Genomic DNA, 25,083 nt, shown 5'->3' on the forward strand with positions numbered 1-25,083 from the left:
GCCACTGCTTGCATACCACCTAGGTTTACTCAATGGCCAAGGGTTCTACAATCAAGAGGTGGCAAATTCAGCCAGGCTTGTGTCATTCCCTTCAGAGCAGTGAATTTTTCTGGGCCCGAGGTAGGTCCAGAAGTACCATCTGGGAGCCAGGGTCTAGAGTTCAGAACCTTACATGTATACCCAGTGCTCTATTCTACTATGGCTGAACTGGCACCCAAGCTGCAAAACAAAGTCCTTCTCACTCTTCCCTCCCCTTTTCTTTCTTTCTTTTCTTTTCTTTTTTTTTTTTTTAGAGGGTGTCTTGCTCCATCGCCCAGGCTGGAGTGCAGTGATGCGACCTCAGCTCACTGCAACCTTCGTTCCAGTTAGGCATAGTTGAAGCAATTCTCCTATCTCAGCCTCCTGAGTAGCTGGGACTACAGGCATCTGCCACCACACTCGGCTAATTTTTGCATTTTTAGTACAGATGGGGTTTCACCTTGTTTGTCAGGCTAGTCTCGAACTCCTGACCTCAGCTGATCCACCTGCCTCGGCCTCCCAAAGTGCTGGGATAACAGGCGTGAGCCACTGTGCCCAGCCTTCCCTCCTCTTTTCTTAAGCAGAAGATTCCTTGTAGCCACCAGTGCACTAGATCTATGGTGAGTATTGCCTGGCTACTGCTGATGTTCATTCAAGGCCCAAGGGCTCTTCTGTCAGCTTGTGGTGAATGCTGCCAGTCCTGAGTCTCCATTCAGAGAAGTGGGCTTCCCTGTGGCCCAGCGCAGGTCCAAAAATGCCATCTAGGAACCTAGACCTGGAATCCAGGAGCCCACTTGTGCTCTATCCCACTGTAGCTGAGCTGGCAACCAAGCTGCAAGACAAAGTTTCCTTTACTCTTCCCTCTTCTTTTCTAAAGCAGAAGGAATCTCTCCCCATAGCCACCACAGCTGGGAATGTGCTTGGTCACACCTAAAACCAGCACATCTCTGAGTCTCAACCAAGGCCTGTGGTGAGTATTGCTTGGCTACTGCTGCTGATAATTCAAGGCCCAAGGGCCCCTTAGCCCGCAGGTAATAAATCCTGCGGCAGCTGCATCTTTCTCTTCAAGGCAATAGGTTCCCTTCTGGCCTATGGTGTCTAGAAATGTCTCTGGGACCTAGGTCCTGAATGGGGGCCTCAGAACTTTGCTTGGTCCCTATTATACTGTGGCTGAGCTGGTATCCAAGTTGCAAAACAAAGTCCTCTTTACTCTTTTCTCTCATCTCCTCAAGCAGAGTGAAGGAGTTTCTCCTAGAGCTGTGAGCTGTGCTGCCTGGAGCTGGCGGAGGGGTGATGCAAGCACTCCTTTGGCTGTCCAAGTTAGTATCTCACTAGGTCACATGCCCTTTAAGTCCACTAGTTCTCACCCCAGCACAGCACCAGGATTTGCCCAAGAATTGCAGTCTTTGTGGCCTAGACTGCCTTTCAAGTTTATCTAGAACTCTAGAGAACTTTAGCCCATCATGGTGAGACTTGTCAGAACTCAGGTTCTGACAACTGGGATGGACAATTCCCTTCTGGCTATGGTGGGTCTAAATGCTCCCTTTGTGGGCACCGACTGAGTTCTACCCCAAGTTGTTTTCCACTATGACAGGGCAGCTCTGAGTTCCAATGTAAAGTTCCATGATTTCTGCACTTTTCCTCTCCCAGATGCCCAGATTCTCTCTCTGCATCATGTAGCCACTGCCAAGGGATGAGGAAGGAATGGTGTAGGTAATTCAAGACTGTCTTTCATGCCCTCTTTAGTGCCTCTTATGATGTTAAAACTAGGTGCTGTGGTCACTTACCTGGCTTTTAGTTCTTATGAAGGTGCTTTTGTGTATGGATAGTTGTTCAGTTTGGTGTTCCTGTGGTGGTGGGGGGATAATTGCTAGAGGCTTTATTCGGCCATCTTGCTCTGCCCCCTCCTCCAACCTTGTATTTTAGTATACACAAGTAATAAAGTCTAATGTTATTTCAAACCTCTCCTGTCCTCTCCAGTGATGGTGGACTCTTAGGACCCTTCAATTCTGTATTTCAGATTTCCATTTTAATATTATTTAGTACTTATTTTTAATCCCTCAGATTTTTTTTCAGTTATTATTTTTGTATTCCTTTGCTCACCATTTCTTCTTGCATCCTCTTTTCCTGAGTCAATTATTTTTTTACCTGAAGTGTATCCTTCAATTAGCTGTTCTTTCATCAATAATCTAAGTGTAGGGGAGTCTCTCCATTTTTATTTGCTTAAAAATGTTTTCTGGGTCGGGCACGGTGGCTCAAGCCTGTAATCCCAGCACTTTGGGAGGCCGAGACGGGCGAATCACGAGGTCAGGAGATCGAGACCATCCTGGCTAACACGGTGAAACCCCGTCTCTACTAAAAAATACAAAAAACTAGCCGGGCAAGGTGGCGGGCGCCTGTAGTCCCAGCTACTCGGGAGGCTGAGGCAGGAGAATGGTGTAAACCCAGGAGGCGGAGCTTGCAGTGAGCTGAGATCCGGCCACTGCAACTCCAGCCTGGGTGGCAGAGCGAGACTCCGTCTCAAAAAAAAAAAAAAAAAAAAAGTTTTCTGTTTTTCCTCATACTTGATTGATCTTCTACTTGCTTATAGAATTCTAAGTTGAAAATATTTTTCCTCAGGACTCTGCAGATATTATCACCTAGATAATCTAGAATTTTCTAGTGTTTGCGGTTGCTATTGAGATATGTGCTATCCATCTAACTGCTCCTTCGTAAGAAATCTCTTTCCTTTTTTGCTTCCTTTTAACATTTTCTTAGTTTTCTTAGACAACCTTATTACATATATTCATTTGTGATGTATCTTTATACTGTGCTTCTTGAATATTTGTGTCTTTTACCAACTTTGGAAATTTCTTAGTCATTATATTTTGAATTTTGCCTCTTTATTATTCTCTGTATTCTTTCCTTCTGAAACTTTCAGAAATATATTGGATCGTCTTTCTTCTCTTGATTTCTTACTTTTGCTTATATATTTGCCATTTCTTCCTTTTTTACTACATTCTTAGATTTTTTTCAGTTCCATTATACATTATTATACATGCCTTTTTTCTTCAACTATGCCTAACTGGCTCTTTAACTCACCTGCTGAATTTTCTCTACAATTACCAGCATTTTAACTTTTGTAATTATCAAATCCTGAAATTCTTTTGAAATTTCATTTGGAAATTGATTTAGTTCTTAATTTAGTATAGTGCTTAAGGCCCTGTACTCCAAATAAAGAATGCCCTTGTTCAAATGTCAACTCGTCACTTATTAGATCTATGACCCAGGGCAAGTTACTTAACTTCACTGTCCTTTAGTTTCCTCAACTATAAAATGGGAAAATAATAATGCCTCATAACACAATAATAATACTATAATGTTGTGAGGATTAAATGAGTTAATATTTGCAAAAATAGAGTATGTAGTATGTGGTCAGTGCTATGCTATCATCATCATCATCATCATCATCATTAACATCATTCGAAGCAAACTCGTCTTTTTGTATTTCTTTTAAAAAGTTTTTAAAATTTTTTTTATTTCCATAGGTTATTGGGGGAACAGGTGGTGTTTGATTACATCAGTAAGTTATTTAGTGGTGATCTGTGAGATTTTGGTCCACCCGAGCAGTATACACTGCACCCTTTTTGTAGTCTTTTATCCCTCACCCGCTTCCCACCTTTTCCCTGAGTCCCCAAAGTCCATTGTGTCATTCTTAGGCCTTTGCATCCTCAGCTTACCTCCCACTCATGGCTGAGAACATATGGTGTTTGGTTTTCCATTCCTGAGTTACTTCACTTAAAATAATGGTCTCCAATTCCATCCAGGTTGCTGCGAATGCCATTAATTCATTCCTTTTTATGGCTGAGTAGTATTCATACGTATATATGGATACTACTATACATCTATCTGTCATTATATATATATATATATATATATATATACCCTTCAGAGGGAAGGCCTAGGGCTGAAGGCTGTTGTTCAGATTATTTTGTCCCATGGGGTGTTGCCTTGATATAGTACTCTCCCCTTTTTCCTATTGATGTGGCTTCCTGAGCCACATCTCTCTTTTGGATCTAGCCACCTAGTAAGTCTACCACTAACTGGCTGGTACTGGGGGTTGTCTGCTGAGTCCTGTGATGTGAACTGCCTGGGTCTCTCAGCTGTGGATACCAGCACCTTGTTATATATAAAGTTTTGGTGCTGCAAAAGAAATAGCACTCGAATATAAAATTTTCTTTTCAATTCTCAGCAAGGCAAGGTACTTCTATAGAAGGGTGCGCCCTTACAGATGAAGCAATGGTGAGCACACACTTGGACAAGGGAGGGGAAAGGGTTCGTATCCCTGATGCAGGTGGCCCATGCTGCTGTGTCATTCCCCTGTTGGCTAGGGTTAGACTGCACAGGCTAAACTAAATTCTGATTAGCTAATTTAAAGAGAGTAAAGGTGGGGGGCGGTGAGTGTTTTTGGCGGGAAAAATGGTTATGACAGAGCAGGTAATCAGAATGAGTCAGGGTGGAGCAGGTGATTGAAATGAGTCAGGGTGGAGCAGGTAATCGAAAAAGTTTGCTTTATGAGGAAGTTAAGTTTAAAAGTAGACGGTAAAGAATTGAACATACTGACATATTGATTCTTTGAAAAGAAATTTAGAACTCATATCTAACAACCTGTTCCAGTGGAGGTGGCAGAGGGGTGAAATGGACTCTGTGAGGGTTCTTAGGTTCAGTGGTTAAATGCACTATTTTTGTGCTGTTTGGCCTCTGGCCAGGAGGTAGTGCTTTCCAGAGCATCAGCTGTGATAGTATGGGGAGGAACAGGTGGTGAGCAGGGCCTCAGACCTCCAAGAGTATACGACTTTTGTCTTCAGCTACCTGGGCTGAGAGCTTGCCCCAGGCTACCTGCCTCCCAGCTGCAAAAGCAAATATGGCTTTCCTTCTTCCCCCACCTGTGGAGTCAGCACATCGGATTGACGCCCTCCCCCAAGTTCTGGCCAGGAGGCTTCTCCGTCAGTTCAAATTGTTATAAAATTCAGCTGGAGATTTCCTTCTCCCTGTGGCCTTTTCCCAGCACCTTTGGCTATCCTTCCAAAGCGCCGCTGTGAGGCCAGGCAAAAACAGCTTGCCTGGGGACCCAGCGAGCTCCCAGGGCTTTTCCCACTGCTTCGTCTACCCTGTATTTCACTCGGCTTTCTGAATTGACTCAGCTCCAGGTAAGGTCAAAATCTTCTCCCATAACCTAGGCCTTCGGTTTCCCCAGGAAGGAGGGGTGTTTTGGGGCGGACAGTCTCCCTTTCCCACTTCCAGTTTGGGCACTCAGAGTATTTGGGTTGTCTCCCGGACCCTGCAGGAGCAATCTGCTTTCTTCAGGGGGTCTGTGGGTCCTCTCAAGTTTCCTGATTTATTCCCGCAGCCGTTGTGGAGCAAAAATTCACGATGCAAGCCTGCACACACAGTCCTGTCAGAGATGGAGCTGCAATCTAGTCCTGCCTCCCGTCCGCCATGATCCTCACATGTCTTTTCACATTTCTTATTCTTGTGTTTTAATTACTTCTGGTATAGCTTTGAGATATTAAAGCTATTCTATGACAGTTGCTTTCTAAGGCCCAATTCTAGTCACATTCTTGGGTCTAATCCTCCTGTTGACTGTGCTTCACACAAATATTGTTACTCGCTTATTCTGTGACTTTCTATCATGAGCTTATCTTCAACAAGTCTGGCTATTTTGTGAGAATCTTGTGTCACCTGGGTGTGTCTGCTTCCCCAGGTGGTTTTGCATTTATTATGCTAGAAGTACCAGGGGCATCTCTGTTCCATGACCCAATTTTCTGTATATCTTTTAAAATGGGAGTTCCTGAAACATAAATTCAAATTTTAAGCCAGACTCAGGCATGGAGTTTGACTTTCTTAGGGAATTGTATGTTTTTTCCCATTGCCTTGTTAAACAGAGACAAACTAGATTCACTAGAATCTCCTGTGTAGGTGGGAAGATTTCTTCAGCTGGGTCTTAGTTTCAATATCCACCTCACCTGACATGAGGCTTCATGTCTACGTGAGCTTTAAACCTTAGCCTTCATGTTTGGTATCAGCTGTAAGCTCAGGTCACAAACCTGGCTTTAAGTTTTCTCTTTTTTTCTAGCATGTTTTGATTCTCTTCCCAAAATATTTCATGCAGGCTTTGTAGGTGTTCTTGATGCTTTGGGGTATAATAGCTCTCCCTCTTGCAGAACCCCCAGTAAACTTCTTCTCTTAATATCCTTCCACAACTGTCCTCCTTGCTAACTAGTCTCCCTTCCCTCTCAATATTTCCTTTCATTTTTTCTTATTATTTCCCTCCACTTTATGATAATTCATTTCTTTCTCTAGCAACATATTTTGATCCCACAGAGTCCCATGTATGCTATGACAACCTGAAAAGATAAATTACCTTATTAGTTGTTCTTTTGTTAATGAGACACCAGAGTATTTATACCCAGGGTAATGCCTATAGGATTGATGCAGGAAAATTTCATTTTAAACTCACAGACTTTGATCCTGTAGAAATATTCCCTGGTGTGTCTACCTTCTTCTCTTCTCTCTAGTATTTTAGATTTAATCATTCTTTCTGATAGCCATTGATGTGTCAGTCATATCTTCTCACTGCATTCCTGAGTCTGATAAATTGCTTTAAAAAATAACTTCAGTCAGCTATGCTATCTTGAGCAAGAATGTCTGAACTGCCTGATTCAAAGATTTAGGACTTCTTGGCAGATACAGTCTTATATTGGAGATAAGAACATCAGGCTACACGGTCTCCCTGCTGGTAGCAATTACGACACTCAACTCCTTTGCTGTGACTCATCACTCACCACAGAACCTTCTTAAAGCCATTTAACTAGTCCTGTAGATTAGAGAAGCCCACATAGAAATAGCAACCTGCAGGCATGAGTATCAGCAATGAGTAAATTAATGAAATGAGTAAATTAGAATTTGGTATTAAAAAAACACAAAATAGACCTTACTGAACCTTTGCATTTTTATAATAGTGAAACTTACATAACATTTATCATTTTAACTCTTTTGCATGTACAATTCAGTAGCATTAAGTACATTCACGTTACTGTGCAACTATCACCATTATCCATCTTCAGAACTTTTTCATCATCCCAAACTGAAACTCTGTGCTCATAAAACAATGAATCCCACTTCCTCTTTTTCTCAGCCCCTGGTAACCAGTATCCTACTTTCTTTCTCTGTGAATTTGTCTACCTCATATAAGTAAAATCGCACAGTATTTATCTGTATGTGTGTAGTATTTCATTTAGCATAATATCCTGAGGTTTATCCATGTTGTAACATGTATCAGAATTTCACTGAGACTTTACTTTTTAATGAATTAAATTTTATACATTTTTTTGGAAAAGCTAATTTTTTTTTTTTTTTTTTTTTGAGGCGGAGTCTCGCTCTGTCGCCCAGGCTGGAGTGCAGTGACGCAATCTCGGCTCACTGCAAGCTCCGCCTCCCGGGTTCACGCCATTCTCCTGCCTCAGCCTCCTGAGTAGCTGGGACTACAGGCGCCCGCCACCGCGCCCGGCTAATTTTTTGTATTTTTAATAGAGACGGGGTTTAACCGTGGTCTCGATCTCCTGACCTTGTGATTCGCCCACCTGGGCCTCCCAAAGTGCTGGGATTACAGGCTTGAGCCACCGGCCGGAAAAGCTAATTTTTTATTAGCCGCAAAACCATAAAAGGTTTTATCTGCATAGATGCTGAGATCATCACTGACATCTCTCACTCATCAGTCTTTTCAGTGCCACTGTCTTCCACAGCCTCTGCTCAGGCTCTGTCATATTTGAACTCTCCTTAGCCTTTTAACATAAGAAGAGTTTGGAAGCACATGATCTTTCACATGAAAAGGCAATTTTTATTCTGAAATATGTAAGTGGCTTGACTTTTTAGGTAAAAATTTGAAGCCACTGACCTTCACAAGTAAAGGAACTGACTAATCTGACAAGCAAATAGTGTCTTTGGAGGCCTCATCTTACCTTTAATCTATCTCCCCCGATCACCCACCACGACCTTGGAAATTGTGAAATGTAGCCGGTCGAGTAGTGGTCGTCTGCATCCAGGTGTTCTTGTTAGTGATCTTTATCTGAAAAAGAACCAGTGCTTTTACACTTTTTAACAACTTCCCATTGCCTGGCCAATACGGTCCAATCTTCTTAACCTGACTTTTAGGACCCTACCTAATAGACTCCCAAAATACATTTCCAGATTCAGCCAACCAAGAATCTTCACCATTCTAGTCATATGTCCTGTATTTTCCTCATTTTTCTTAATGCTTTTCCTTTTAGTGACAACACCTCCCCTAGAACCTCTATCAAAATACCCTTAAGTAAAGCTCATTTCGAATATCCACCTTAGCCAAAAACCCTTTCAAACCCTCTTAGCTGCGTAGTATCATTTTCTTGGTTTAACCTCTCAAAACACTTGTATTTCTACCTCTTTTTTTGGAGTCTATCAGATCATCCTTTGAGTCCTAGTCATTCACACATTTGTCTTAGTGCCTCGAACTTATTAGGTTGCAAATTGCTTAACAGAGCTGGCTGCATCTTGTTCTCTCATAACACCTAGCCTTGTGACTTACAAAAAGTAGATTCTTAATAAATATATTTGTTCTGTCATTTGCTTGTTTACTTGGAGCGAGTTCATAGCATTGTAGCCTTAAACCAACTGTGGGACTGGCTCTTTAAGAGGTGAGTCCTCTGGGGTCCTAGTGGAAGGAAGAAGATAGCGCTGAAGGTAGGACCATGAAGTGTAGGAAACAGATCTGAGTAGAGGACTCATGGTCACTGCTGATCATTTACCTAGAGGAAGTGGAACCTGGGTGACATTTTATTTCATCTCCTCATTGGTTTTGGTTGGTTGGAATGCTGGTAGGAAATGTACAAACTTGATCTCAAATGAAAAAAGTTGATTTGAATATGAAAAGCATCTAGATTTTTAAAGATCCATCTTCCTGTTTTAACAAGGAATGGGCAAAATCCAAGGGCTCAGATAATGTCTGTAACCCTGGAACATCCACCGTGCTTCACAGTGTTAACAATTAAGCTACAGGCCGGGTGCGGTGGCTCAAGCCTGTAATCCCAGCACTTTGGGAGGCCGAGACGGGCGGATCACAAGGTCAGGAGATCGAGACCATCCTGGCGAACACAGTGAAACCCCGTCTCTACTAAAAGTACAAAAACTAGCCGGGCGAGGTGGCGGGCGCCTGTAGTCCCAGCTACTCGGGAGGCTGAGGCAGGAGAATGGCGGGAACCCGGGAGGCGGAGCTTGCCGTGAGCTGAGATCTGGCCACTGCACTCCAGCCTGGGCGACAGAGCGAGACTCAGCCTCAAAAAAAAAAAAAAAAAACAAAAACAAACAAACAAACAAAAAAAACAATTAAGCTACGATAGATGGAATAGCTTTTCCAAGAAATATTAGAAATTTAGAAAAATAGACACAACCTTAAATTACTATTTTTTGGTAGGGTAATTCTAGGCCAGTCCTGTGCAAAATATACTGGTCTAGGTTATTTGCCTAATGAATTTCTAAACTACTTTATACTAATAAAAATAATATTTAAATCAGGCTTAATGCTTCAAGGGGAAAAAGTGGTTTAATAGCTTTTGTTCTCAAGTGAAAACTGCTATGCTCAGTGTTTTAGAAAAACGAATCTTAAATTGATTCTAGATTGAATGACTTCTGTTTGGGAGGAGTGAAAAAACAAATCAGAAATTGAGAAAATCATTGAGAAGTGAATAATGAAGCAGATTGCAAATGGTAAGTTTTTCCAGTTATTCATTTTAGGAGACAGTGGTTTGCAGAGTCACTGGCTATAGTTTTAGGATCATTAAAAGATGGAGAAAGTCCTGGAGGATTGGGAAAGAAAAAACATGTATAATTCATTTATTTTTAAAAGGAACAAAGGGAGATCTTAACAATTAAAGATTAATTTACATAGCTCCAATCCTGAGGTGAAGATTGTTGATCAAATCCTCAAAAAAAAAAAAAAATCTATTTATGGTATAGACATCTAGAGGCACACAGGATCCTGGAGAGGAACAGTGTGGCTTTATGAAACTCAGTATGTATCAGACAATTTTAATTTCCTTCCATGACGGGATGACAGGACTTGTAGCTTGGAGGCAAACAATAGAGGCCATTAATCTGTCTTTTACTCAAGTTTTCCATTCTATCATACATGTGATGCCCAGCAGCCAGCCAGGAAAATAAGTTGAGCACCATGTTTCTCAAGCTGCAGGCCCTGGAGAGTTCGTGAGAATCTCTAAATAAAAGAATGCATTCTTGTACAGAAGATTATATTTTTAAAAGTATTTAAAAAAAGAATTAGCTTCTGTTTTGCAATTTTAAAAAATGTATAATTGAAAGATCTTCATATAGAATGACTTCAGTTCCTTAAGTCAGTGATTTTCAAAATGGTTTAGGTCCCCAGATGTATTTTGGAGGTTGTATTACTGAGTCTCAGCAGGAACCAGATGGCATAATTAAACAGAGAACTGAGAGAACTTACTGAAGGGACTGTTTACAACGGGTGGGCAGGATTTAGGGAGCAACAAGGGATGATGCAGCTGGAAACAACTGTTACCAGCCGTGATCCGAGAAGGGTGAAGTGGGGAAATTACCAGAACCCAGGGAGGACAGCAGTGTGGCAAGAGCCACCCACATGAGTTGTGGCCTTTGGTAGAGGACACAGGTGTCCTGCCACAACCTGGCCTGAGGAAGGTGCACAAACCCATGAAATTATATGCAGATTTGGGGGCATATGTATGAATGTGTGTTTTCCGGAAGATCGGGCTCATAGATTTTATCAAGGGTCTCCAAAATGAATCCCAAATGTTAAGAACTGTGTTTGTAAAAGGAATAAATAAAATTCAAACTGTTATATTCCTGAAGTTGATAGTTTACATCCCTTATGAAGCCTCTACAGGATGCAAACCACTAGATAACATTCTATAGCTGATAAAAATAAGTCAAAAACGTTATTTTGTGTACTTTGGATTACAGATTGAGTTTTTCTAAGCAATGATTAAACTTAACTGTTTCCTGTGCTGATGTTTGGGAATGAAAATGGAATACAAAAGCAAATTATATTGACTAATATATACATGTCGATCTGAAGACTTGTTCAGGAGATAACATTTGGATAAAATTACCCTGAGAGGTAGTCAGCTATTTTTTGTTATTTATTTTTGTGATTTTGTTCATTTTTGTTTCATCTTTCACTGGGGTTTAGTTTTTTGTATGTTTTTGTATATAATTTTATACACACCAACAAATATGTGTGTGTACCTGTGTATATGTATGAATATATTTATATACACATGTGGCCGGGTGCGGTGGCTCACGCCTGTAATCCCAGCACTTTGGGAGGCCAAGGTGGGTGAATCACTAGGTCAGGAGATCGAGACCATCCTGGCTAACATGGTGAAACCCCATCTCTACCAAAAATACAAAAAATTAGCCAGGCGTGGTGGCAGGCACCTGTAGTCCCAGCTACTCGGGAGGCTGAGGCAGGAGAATGGCATGAACCTGGGAGGTGGAGCTTGCAGTGAGCCGAGATTGCACCACTGCACTCCAGCTTGGGCGACAGAGTGAGACTCCAGCTCAACAAAACAAAACAAAACAAAAACATATATACATGCATAGTAAGATTGAGGTATATATTATTTTATTAATGTATAATGTATAGTATACAATTATGTCATAATTATATGTAATTTTTAATATATCACCTGTTATATAAATTGTAAACGTGTGTGTGTGTAAAATCCTTTCAGTGATACTATGTGCCAGGCACTGTGCAAGTTGCTGGGATATAAAATGAATAAGATACTGTTGCTAGCATCGAGGAGTGAGTTAAGTAAAAGAACTTGATCTTTATATAACTATTCCAGCGGAGACAAGGCCTAGAGAGTTTTAGAAGTTCAACTGGAAGAGCACGGGCCAGAGTCACAGACTCTCCACTCTTCTAAATTGGTAAATCTCAACTTAGGCGGCAAAATGAAAAATAGAGCTTCCCAGTCCCACTCCCAGAGATTCTTGTTGAATTGGTCTGAGGTGGACCTCTGCGCAGCGTTTTCAAAAGGCTTCCCTGGTGATTCTAGTGTGCACCCCTGTTGAGAACCTCAGGGCGGTGTCCTGGAGTGAACACACTCACCCCCAACTTGGGCTCATCCCCCAACTCCACACCCAGGCAGTCTGAGATCCACACTCATCTCTACACACTGTGGCCTCTTAGAATCAGGACTAGTTGTTCTTCTCCTGATCATTAGTTTGCATTTTTATTTTAGAGATGCTGTAAATTTGTTCTCTTTATGAGGCAACCGCTAGCTGGCCCCAAGCCAATTCAGGGCCCAAATTCTGCTGAGGCGCAGACTCTCTAGAATGCACAGGAGCACAAGCTTCAGACTTGTACCAGTTGATGCCCATTCCCTTTGCTTTTCCTTTTCTTGCCCACTTAGTTCTAACTTATACTATCTTGATGTGCTATGATTCAACCTTATAAGCTGTCTCAGATTCTACTGGGGAAGAAGAAGGTAATATATGTTTATAATGAATGAATGAAAAAAGGAAAAAAAAATACAAAAAATGCACACATACATACATAGAAATGACCAGAAGAGGGTTTTTGCAGGCCAATCTGCTTCTTGAAGGGTGTTCAAAGACGGTAAGAGTGAATGAGTAGAGAAGCGTGTTGCAGGTGAAGTAAAAAGCCGGTGCCCAGACCAAGAATATGCATAGGTAAGCAGTCAGAAGATACCTGTAGAGAACAAAACATGCTAAGAATACAAAGGAAATGAAGACAGCTCAGGAGCATGAACAAAGGATAAATGTTCTCAACACAGCATCTGCATGAGAACGAATTCCTGTCTTCCCAGTGCAAATCTAGTTCTAAAGGAAGGAGGGAAGAAGTGATGACTTGAGGGGAAATTGAACTTGGAGACCTCCCCAAAGGAGGTGAATTTGGGGCTTGGTTTTGACAGAGGGGAAAGCCATGTGCATATGAGGAAATAAGAGGTTCTAGACACTGCCACAGATGTACGTTGATGGTACAGAGGACTTTCCTCCCAACAGTGTGAGATGTAAGCGGAGGAACAGCCAGGGAGAGCTGTACTGACCAGGACTGAATAAGGAAAGTATGAGTATTGCAAAGACTATGAAATTATAGTGAGAGTTTACAAGGGAAATGCTATGAAAAAGATTCATTCTTCACTTGACAAGTATTTATTGAGTGCCTAGCGTGTTCTTGTATTGTTTTAGATGCTTGGAGCAATAGACACAAAATATGTGCAGTCTTTGTTCTCCAGAACCTTATAGTCTAGACAGTAGGCATTAGTTAAATAATGACCCCAATCATGACATAGTTGCAAGCTGTGTACTTTGAAGAAACAGTCGAGGAGGCTGTGGAGGGGGCCTACGGGTGACCATGGGAGGAATCCTATTTGAGGATTAGAAAGACTTTCTGAAGGAAGGGATCTTCCTTCAGTTGAGATTGAAACCATGAGCATGAGTTAAGTGAGGGCCCTTCAGGGACAGTAGACAGCAAAAGGCTCTGAAATGGGAAGGGACATTGGCACTAAGAGTTCCCATCATCCCATATAACACCGTTGTATAAATCAGGAAAAGGCCCCTCTCAGTCGATGTGGCTCAGGGTGTTCTGAGATTCACCCTGTCCAGGTCACACAGCTAGCTGGACAGGGTGGATTTCAGTCCCACTTGTCCCCACAGCCAAGCACTCCCATTGGATGGTTCTGTAGGCAGTCCTTCCCAAGGGACTATGCCTTTGTGAATCTGTGCCCTGGGTAAGACTGAAGAACCAAGGATGATGTGCCTGGAAGGTAGACACAAGGGGAAGAAGTGGGCAAGGTGAGCTGGGCTACCATGCTGGGTCCGGTCGGGAATGCCTAAGCTGTGCAGAGGGCTTTGGTCTTCATTCTAAGACCAATGTGAAGGCCTTGAAGCAGGAAAATAACCCAATCAAACTTCAAGAATGGAGGCAGGCGATCAGGAGCAAGGCTTCCTCAGTGATCTGCAGGAGAGATCATGGTGACCTGGACTAGGATGGGTGCCAAAAAGATGGAAGGAAATGAACAGACTGGGGAAATATTCAGGAGGATCAATTAATACGACTTAGTGATTGACTGGCTGTGAGAATTAAGGAGAAAGAATCATCACAGGGATTTCCCAGGTTTCTGGCTTGTGCAAGCGATATGGTTACTGAGGTAGGAAATACCAGTGAGGAAGACACAGACACAAATGCACGCATGCGCACACCTGTGCACACACACACACACCTCGTAGGAGTTGAGAAGATTAACTGTAATTATTTCATTCTTCTCCCTCTCATAGCCTCTCCTCCTCCCTGTATTTAAAAAAAAAAAAAAAAAAAAAAAAGGATTGTCCAGGAGCATACAGATCAAAGTTCAAACTGAAGGCTCTCTGAGGTGGCTTCCACTACATGGTCTAAAAAAATATGAAACAAAGTAAAAATCCCATCAGAAAATGATGGCAATACTATTCTAGCTTGCTTTTAGCTCTGATCTTTGAATTTGATGGTCAATTATTGGGATACCCTAAAAACAGCACTTAAAGTGTCTCTAGTGCCAAAAAGAAGTTCACAAACCAATGTACCTCTTGGTGGATTGTTTATTGGTGACAATAAACACCTCTTGTTTATTGTTGTTGCTTAAAAGAGAAAGCCATTCCCCACACAGGAGCAGGCCAGTTCAGACTCAACCAGCCAGGACCTCTTTCCTGCTCCAAGCCTCCATTTGGTCACATGTGACAATGGCTCCAGGAACCAAATAATCTGTATTGTGTTGGAATTAAACTTTATTTGAGCCACAGCCATATAAATATATGTACACCACATTACATACTATACAAGTGTGCCAGTCATCCTCCACCATCCCCCATCCAGTCATTCCAACTCCCAAGTATGTCAAATTGAGAAGAACCCAAGATGCAATCAGTTCACAGAGAGCATGTGCAGCCGAGAGGAGCACCATGGCTCCCAGAGGATCAAACGGGTAGGGCAATAGGCTGGTCTAGACAAGTCACATAAAAGGATTCCTTTAACATCTTGAACTCAAGTCTTAATTCAATTGCTACTAATTTCTTAGCCTATTTGGTTAACATTGAAATGGAATAAAAAATACAGCCTCCTCAAAACACATTTTTTACAAAAAAAAAGTGGCTAGAAGGCAATTTAGTCACTTGTGATTCTGAAGAAAAAGGAAGGCCTTTCTTTGCATTACTGAGAGTTTTCAGTTGAAAGGAAAATGTAATCCAGAGTTGTTATATTCCAAGACAAAACACAAACAGGCATATGTAAATCTTGAATCCTCTTCTGTGGTGCATTGAAATTGTGCAGGGGTAAAAAGAAGTATGGCCATATTTTCCTAATGATAACTTTTCCATATAGACCTATATTTCATTGACACTTTTTTCTGTAAATATTTTTAATGTGGATAATCAGTTTCTGTCACTTGTCCAATACCTAGAAGTGCCTGACAATGTTCTAACATGAATTTCTGGATTGGTTTCAGAAACAGAGTGACTGGCAACTGTATCTGCAAATGGCTGGTCTATTTTGATGTGAGCTTAATTAATGCTGCATATGAAACTCCAAATGTCATAATCCAGTAGTTTTAAAATTTTAATTATTGGACTGATTTTGTTAACTTATAAAATGAAATTTGAATTTAATTTAGTGTATTAAATTCTTTTACAATATATTCCTTTTTAAGAGAGAAGGATTTCGTAAAGTCTTTCCATTATGATTTTACCATGTGGATGAGAACTATATAAAAGTGCCACAAATAAAATATGACTTTCACATTACAACTTGAGCTACAAACTTGCAGGGGAGGGTTGGGCTGCCCTGTTAGGATGTCTAGTCACAAAGTCCAAGCCGCCGTCTGATGAAGTTGGAGATTAGGAGCTGAGGCCATTGCTGGTACTCCACAAGGACATCATGAGTCAAGTTGATCTGATCACAGTCAAGTCTGTCGAGAAGTGTCACACAGACCACAGCAGCTAGAAGAGCAATTAGCACAACTGCTGGAATCAATGAGTTCATCTTCTCTATAGAAGCATTAGTCAAACAAGCCAGCATCCATAGCACATGTACTTTGTGTATTCCTTTTTTGTAATGTAGACGCAACCTACTGAAACTTCTGATCTTCAATTCAATATTCTCATATTTTTGTGGAATCCCACCAAATACTTTATTTAAATAAGTTAACTGAAATGTTGCAAACACTCCTCCTTCCTCTTTTCCTCCACAATTGACTAGATTAAGGCTCAGGAAAGCATCATATTCAAGATAAAGGAGAAAGCTGTGCAATCTGAGACATGCCATCTCCAGTTTTCTATCCTATTTCCAGTTCTTAGAGGAGGGTCTTCTTGCTGGAGGATATAACTAGAGAACTAGCCATTATTCCCAAGGTGACATTTTACTCCTTGGTGCAATGGTTGAGTTTGCCTGCTGCATTGCAGCCCTAGCTGAAGAGAAAAGTAAGAGATATAGAATGAGATACAGAAGAGATATAGAATGCTGACCTCAGGAAATACCAATAAAGGTGAATACTGGTCCTCATGAAATTTGAGAGGATAAAACATGATATGAAATGCTTAAATGTAAGAAGCAGCACCATGAAAGAGCAAATATATTAGCATTTGATTTCTAAAGAAAGAGAATGAAATCTTATGATTTAAACTGGAGAAAAAAGAACAAAAGTCTTTTTTAAAAATTGAACCTCATTTTTGAAAAGTTGTCACAAGGGCAGTGTCTTTGGTTTCATCAGCGAGAAGAATTGAGTTCCATATGAATTCTTTATTGTCAGTTTCACATCAAATCTTTGATTTCAAGGAATGTGGTTACTCACATCGAAATCAGTGTTAGCCACTTTGAATTGCTAACAGTGTGATAATCTCCATCTGAATCTGCATCATTTTAAAAAGGATTTCGGTGCATATGTGATTTGATTGATGTGTCTATATTAACAAACTTGGAAGGCATGGAGAGAGTTGGGCATGAGGGTAATGTTTATTTCTTTGACCTCTCTGCTACTTCACACTTCTTTATAAGATCTAGATTTGGGAAGAAGTAGTATACTGTAATTATAAGAGTACATGCTATCTTTATTTTTAAATGACAAATAGTAACTGTATATAATTATGAGGTACAATGTGATGATTTCATGTATGTGTACATTGTGAAATGGTTAAATTAGCCTAATTCACATATCTATCATCTCTTATACTTGCATTTTGTGGTGAAAACAATTAAAATCTACTCTCTTAGAGATTTTTCAATATACATTATTACGAACTCTCGTCACTATGCTATGCAATAGAGCTCTCAAGCTTAATTCTCCTTATAACTGAAATTTTGCACCCTTCGACCAGTTTCTCCCCATTCCCCATCCCCCTATACTCTGGTAACCACCATTCTACTCTCTACTTCTATGAGTTTGATTTTTCTAGAATCCACATATAAATAAAATCATATAGTATTTGTCTATCTGTGCCTGGCTTATTTCACTTAACAAAATGACCTCCAAATTCATCCATGTTGTTGCAAATGAGAGAGTTTCCTACTTTTTAAAGGCTAAATAGTATTCCATCATGTATATATACCACATTTTAAAAATCTATTCATCTGTTGACGGACACTTGGTTGATTCTGTATCTTGGCTATTGCGAATAATGCTGCAACAAACATGGGAGAGCAGGTGTCTCTTTACAGCACACTGATACCAGTTCCTTCAGATATGTACTCAGAGGTGGGATTGCTGGCTCATATGGGAATTCTTAGTTTTTTGAAGAACCATCATACTGTTTTTCATAATTGATGTACTAATTTACATTCCCATCAACAGTATTCAAGGGTTCTCTTTTCTCCACATCCTGCCAACACTTTTAATCTTTCATCTTTTTTGATTATGGCCATTCTAGCAGGTGTGAAGGTGTGAAGTGACACCTCACCATGGTTTTAATTTGCATTTCCCTGATGACTAGTGAGGTGGAGTGTTTTTTGTTTTTTGTTTTTAATATATATGTTGGCCTTTTGTATGTCTTCTTTTAGAAACTATTCAGATCCTTTGCCTATTTCTTAATTTGTTTTCTTGCTATTGAGTTCCTTGCATATTCTTTATATCACCTTTTATCAGATGTATCAGTTTAGAAATATTTTCTCCATGTGTTTCTCCACATTTCTCCAATCCATGTATATCTTTTTGTTTGATATGTTATTGCTACATGCCAAGCATTTATGATATCACTTAATCCTTTACAGCTGTTCCTTGAGCTAGGTATTATTTTTGTCCCCTTTTGACAGATGATTAAATGAGGGCTTAGAAAAATCAACCGAATGACCCAGTATTACACAGCTAGTCAGAGCCAATCAACTCCTAGCTTCCTAAACTGATGAGAAGAGTTCTCTACCTTCCATCCACTCCTCCCCTGAGCTAGCACATGGTGAACCATTAGGCAATCCTGCCCTATCGGTTAGACTGACCCATTGGTCAGACTGACCCTCTTGTTCAGTGACGTGAAAAGCAATGAAAATATTCAACTTGAGCTGCGTCAAATATTTCATCACCTAGGACCCTATTTATTCAAAACTCAGTCCGTTGTAAAGCAACTTGGCTGTACAGGTAAATGAGCAAATGGAAGAGCTAGAAACTTCCCACAGCTTTTCAAGTTAATGATCAGCAAACCTGTGAAGCCTAACATGGGCTGGCAGTCACACAGAAAAGTTGAAAGTCCTGCTCTAATCCTTCACTTTGGCAGAAGGATAAAAGGAAACCAGTGCTCTGTACTTTTTACAGAGTGGGAACCGACTTTACTAAATGTCTTTTCTGGACTTCAAGGGGAATGCCAAAGATAGAAAAGAACAGGTTATAGCAATCTCAGTGGTGTTTTCTTGACCCTTGAGAATCCACTATCAAGCAGCGTATAATAATCTTGTCACCTAATATTACTATTTCCATGAGCAATTAAAAGGGACTAATTACCCAAAAAAATTTGCTGAAATTAAGCCTGACAGCTTTGCTAGCATAATCCTCAGATTAGGCAGGGAGGCTGGCTGCTGGAGAGGAAGAGATACTTAGTGACCCAACTGCCACCAAGGAGATTGTCAATGAACTGACCTGAGGCTAGAATGTTCTGGGAACACACAGACCGGAACATGGAGCTTGATGCACCCTGAGCTGAACTAGGACTGCCCAGTGATTGTCAACTCTTTGGGAACATTTATGACCCCTTTGAAAATCTGATGAAAGTCTTAATTGGAACCTCTTTTCACACAAAAATACACTTCTGCCTATACACACAAAATATTTGTGTGTAACTTCAGGGGTCCCAGGGCCCCTGAAAATTCACTCATGAATCCTTAGGAATCCATACACTGCTATGGATCACCACTTTAACCCCACCTCTCTGATTCAGAATGAACTTCCAACAAGGATTTCTCATGAACAATGGGCAGAGATAGCAGGGCTGGGCACAAATGCCTATGTGCACAGTAGAAGCCAAACAGGGCTTGTCTTTGGAAAATGGCAAAGCAGAAAAGATTAGCTTTGGAGTTCCCAGCCTGGTCTTTCTTCTACCTCTTCCTGGTTGTGTTCATACCCTCCCCATTGCTCCTCAAGGGTTTGAGTTTATTAAGCAAACACTGCCTTTGCTCCCTATATGCCTGGTACGTAAAGCACGGAAAATGTTTTTTAATCAACAACCCAGAGCCTTTGCACTTCCTGTATCTCCACTGAACCACTAATCTCAGGCTGTTGGCTGCTTATTAAAAACAAGGTGGGGAAAATTTATATTCAAAGGGGCTAGTCAGCGGTAAGAGACATAGAAACAATTTGTTCTTCTAGATTGGTGTTTCTCAAAATGTGCTCCTCTAGTCTCTTGCATCAGAATCAGAGATACTTAGGCTTTATTTCAGACATACCAAATCAGAATTGGGGATGGGGGTTGGGAAAGGGCAGTGAATCTGCATGAAAAAATCTTCCCAGTTAAATTATTTGTACATTAATATTTGAAAATGACTGCTTTAAAGACTTGAAACTCTATCTCTGAATCATCATTACCACAAATATACATACCTGGACCCCAGTTCTTTGGGTGCCCAAACAATGCTGAATTAAAACCAATTCATTATACCTATGAAGAATTGTCCCATACCTTTTATAAAGGTGCTACCAAAGACACTACACATTATAATATAGCTGATAATTTCATTTAAGTTTAACATTTGGATCAAGATTTTGTGACAAACTGCAAATGTTTTTGTTTAGTAGCTAAATTTTGAGACAGAGTCTTGCTCTGTAGCCCAGGCTGGAGTGCAGTGGCGCAATCTCGACTCAATGCAAGCTCCGCCTCCTGAGTTCACGCCATTCTCCTGCCTCAGCCTCCTGAGTAGCTGGGACTACAGGTGCCCGCCACCACACCCGGCTAATTTTTTTTTTTTTTTTTTAGTAGAGAAGGGGTTTCACCATGTTAGCCAGGATGGTCTCGATCTTCTGACCTAGTGATCCGCCCGTCTCAGCCTCCCAAATGCAGTGTTTTCATTTACAGCTTGGCTTCCAGGAAACTCAGAGCTCAATCTAAGTGTTTAAATTAAGTATTGTACACCTGGGTGGCCTCTTTAATACTGATAACTTCTAGCCAGACACAGTGGCTCATGCCTGCAATTCCAGCATTTTGGGAGGCTGAGGCATGAGGATTGATTGAACCCTCGGAGTTCAAGACAGCCTTAGCAACAAAGTGAGACCTCGACTTTGCAAAAACAACAACCACCACAACAACAAACCCACACCCCACACGCACACAAACTAGTGGTTGTATGAACATGTGGTCCCAGCTACTCTGGAGGCTGAGGTGGGAAGATGGCTTTAGCCCAAGAGGTGGAGGCTGCAGTGAGCTGTGGTCATACCACTGTGCTCCAACCTGAGTTACAGACAGAGACCTTTTCTCAAAACATAAAAATTTAAAAAAGGATACCTTCCTATCTATTCCCTTAAATAAATGCCTCCTATTTATTTTTTTACCTCTGCTTAAATTATATTATTATGCATTCCTCTTTCATTGAAAGCTGCCACAAACGCTTTTTCAAATAGAGGCAGTACAGGTCATCTTTCAATAGATGAATACAGTACTTTTTTGCACCTTATGGAATAGTGAAGAGAGTGGTGATCAGGAGACAGGAGATCTCTATTCTAGTTCATCTCTGTTTTAGTCTATCTGTTTCCTCAGGCAGGTCAATTACACTCTCTAGACCTCATTTCATCCTCTGAGCAAGGAGCAGGTTAGATCTCAGAGGCTTCCTGCAAGTCTACATCCTCAGCTTACATGCTTACATGCCTCACATGATTTGGTTAGTTCAAAAAACTGCTGTCTTCTCCAGGAGGTCCAGAGGTAACCTCGAGGACTTGGGCTTCTGCCAGATGTGGGACCCTTAACCAGAGATGCGGCAGGATAGGCAGAGGATGGAGCCTTGAGCACTTACTGGAGGTGGGGGTGGGAGGCTCACCAGGGGAATCCAGATGGCCTCCCTGGGGTCAGAGCAGGGGAGAGGAGGGCCACAGATAATGACAGCCACAGATAGGGTGGAATCAATGGCCCTGAATGATCTCTAATGTGTGAGTTGTTGGCAGTGGGGAGGGAAGAGTGGAACAGAGGCTAGGAGGGTGGAATTAAAATGAATGAAACAAAGCTATAGACACTGACCTTGATTAAAATATGTGAAAACAAAGCAAAAAGAAACATTTTTTAAAAAATCTTGTCCCTGTAAAAGTAATAAATGAATTATGTACCATTTATACCTGATTTTCCAGCTACAGTGACTGATTTTCTTGGCAAAATAAGGGCTCTGCATACTAGTAAATAAGTATCTGCTTAATGTTTTATTTGATCCCATCACTAAGTCAATTGATATGTGCTCAGCCCTTAGGGTTTGCTTGTAGCAGTGGTGCAACTATCTGCTCACGACACTTAAAATGGAAAAATCTGCATTGACTTTTAGTGGTGCATATTTTGGCTCTTCTGTCCAGAGACTATGACCGTGTTGTCTCCACAGGGAGGCTGCTGGCAAGAAATGGCAGGCAGGGTGCAAAGGGGCCTGAGTCAGCAGAGCTGGGTTTAAAGTCCAGCTCACCTGTTTCCCAGCTCTGAGAAGGTGGGAAGGTTATTTAACCTTCCTGAGCTACAGTCTATTTTTCTCTTGTAAAGGTGAAGAGCACTGCAATTGGTCGCCTTGTACCCTGGCCTAAGGATTTTTCAAAATCTGGATTTATCTCCATTTTAGGGTTAAGAAATACTCTAGCTCCAAACCGATTATAACCTTTAATCCTTGTAGTATCTTTTTACCTTTATCAATGATCCTCATGTAGTTCTCAGAGTCCAATATCCTTCATTGTTGGGAACAGCAGAAGAATATAAACATGGAATTAAAGTCAAGATTCTTCTCCCTCTCATTGAACTGTATTAAGATAATATTATAAAGACTAAATACTTCCCTAAGTTACCAGTGTCTATCCACGGAAATAACACTGAATTCTTTAAAGAAAAGCCACTGTGAGTGCTGCAAACAACTAGACATAGAAGAGGATTTAAGCAGAACCTAAGCTTAGACAAATATTAGGCTTCATATATTGTCATGCAAGCCTGGGTCAAAAGGCAACACTGTCTTTAAAACATGAATGCAAGTTAAACATACTTATCACAAGTTCATAGTACAAGAGGATTATCATCTTTAACCAGAATGTTTGGGGCTTAATTAAAGTAGATTTTGCTTTAAGAGAGACACAGATATGTGCATATTATAAAATGACAGGAGAATGCATTTATTGAGCATTACACAGAGCTTCCATTGTACAGGTTTACCTTATGCTGAAAATTTAGCCTTGGAATAATTGAGTGAATTCCACTATTTCCCTTCACCTGAATCTTTGTTAAAACAGTATTGGATTCCCAACTCTCTTTTCTAAGATAATGAGATCAGGATAGCAGCAGTGACTTATGGGTGTCAGTGGCCTTATTATAGGTAGTTTGTCCACCTATCAAATATTGAAAAACCCAGAGGTTGTAGATCTAGCAAAATAAATATTTGTATAGACCTTAGAGCAAAGGGAGGCTTGACTTTAAGGCTTTACTTCCTCTTTTGTGGACAGTTAGGAGATACTCCTAAGTCTTTTAGACAATTCTAAGCCACTTATATGGCTGGGGAATGAAGGTTAAAGTTTCCAATGGCCATTTTCCATGGTGAAAAAGAGTCTAGTGGCCCTTTGTCTTTTTCATTCATTCACTCGTTCAGAAAATATTTAAAGCCCATATGGCAGGCATTATTCTAAGTACTGGGGATACAGCAATGACAAACAAGGTCCCTGTTCTTATGGCACTTATATTCTCATGGAGAGAAATAATCAATATAGGCCTTCACACATTAATATGCATGAAATAATATATAAGTTAATTTACAAACAGACTGGAAATATAGTCAGTAGCGGTAAATGTGATGCAGATAAATGAAATAGAATGACACCATTGTGAGTGAGTGAGTATAGGTAGTCATGCAAGACTTTTTTGAGGTGGTGAGATTTAGGGTGAGATGTGTAATACTAACGGCAAAGATAAGTGGTAATCCACATGGACCCAAGGCTTCCTTGTGCTAAATATATATAGAACGATCTGTTTCTGCAATGGTCCAAACTCTGAGTAATTCATCTAAATTAGTACAGTGGTTCTCTAGAAGACCCTTGTTTATGTAAAAAATTGTTATTTATAAGCCATCACCTTAGTATGAATTCAGATTGGTTATCCAGTCATCTGGTAGTACTAAAGGAACAGAAGAGGTCTCAGAAGGTTGTCTGGTGAAACAGGATAGGGTGAGCCATAACTAACAGTGGCAGGGAGTGGGTTGCAGAGACATGCCTATGGACCCTGGGCTCTTAGTGCCAGGTGAAATCTTTTTTTCCATATTGCTTACCATTGGATGCCCTCTCTAACTTCCTCTGTTTCAGCAGCTGTCCGTTAATGCATTCTCAGCCCTTCTCCAAGCAAGCTTTTCTGGCTCACACAAAGTGTGTTATAAATGGGTTAAAATCAGAAGGTGCCAGGTGCCAGCTTCCAAGTTTCAGTGTTACAGGAACAGGATGTTATGAAGTAGTAATGAAAGAAGAGAATATGATAGCATCCTATGTATGGGGTTTTCGTCTCTATACTTGGTGGCTGATCTTCCAAGGGACAGCATACCAGGAATCCACCTTTTAAAACAGTAGTATCTGAGGGAGATAAAGAGCCCCTGGCACCATGAAGACATTCAGATAGAAATACTCCCAAGAACTACAGAGCTGCAGATGCAGCCTTTAGTGTGAATGTTGGCAGTCTAGAAAGGGTCTACTCCATGAAAGGCTGCAGCAGTGGCCTGGGAGAGAGCTATTTGCAGGTGAAAATCAGCTACCAGTAGGTCCAGCAGCAGCATAAGAAAGAAAATGCAGTGGGGGCCGGTAACTACAGAAATGTAGAGAAGAAAGTATCCAGGAGGGAAACCTGCAGGTAGCAGAGAGAGCAAGGTCACAAAGATTTGCAGCAAGGACAGAAAGGCTCTTCGAATAACTTCACTTAGGTTTCTGCAACATCCTAAAGAGAGAAAGAAAGACTCAGAGTCCAGAGTCCACAAGCCTAGAACTCTTCTTGGCTGCCAATTGGTGCCTCTTAAGGAAGAACTGCTGGTCATCACCCAGTTTTCACAAAGGCAACATGTTGATATCTCAGCATTTTATATTTAACTATTAACAAAGTGGTTAACAGATTATGTTACACTTACATATTAGGTGGAGACATGACTCAAGTGATCATTTGTTTATATAATAAATAAATGTGAGGAGGCATTTCCTAGAGCAGAAACATCTGAATCCAGGTGTCCCTGCAGGCTGTGTGGGGTGCTGCTTTCCCACTGTCACTAACTTGTAGAGAGAAAAGCAGATGCTCTTGTTCTCTGAAAGAGGGTATTAGCAATGACCTTCAAAAGAGTAC

General features: G+C 40.9%; 1 protein-coding gene across 1 annotated transcript in view; it reads right to left on the reverse strand.

Moving 5' to 3' along the window:
- Positions 1–14,853: 14,853 nt before the first annotated feature.
- UPP2 (uridine phosphorylase 2) overlaps positions 14,854–25,083 on the reverse strand; it is a 31,640-nt gene continuing 21,410 nt past the window's right edge. Inside the window, exon 7 of the mRNA XM_033231427.1 lies at positions 14,854–16,077. Coding sequence (XP_033087318.1) covers positions 15,935–16,077 — 143 coding nt within the window. The 3' untranslated portion in view covers positions 14,854–15,934. The remainder of the gene's footprint in view (positions 16,078–25,083) is intronic.

This window comes from Trachypithecus francoisi, unplaced genomic scaffold (assembly GCF_009764315.1).
Source record: "Trachypithecus francoisi isolate TF-2019V2 unplaced genomic scaffold, Tfra_2.0 Lachesis_group13, whole genome shotgun sequence".
Lineage (NCBI taxonomy): Eukaryota > Metazoa > Chordata > Mammalia > Primates > Cercopithecidae > Trachypithecus > Trachypithecus francoisi.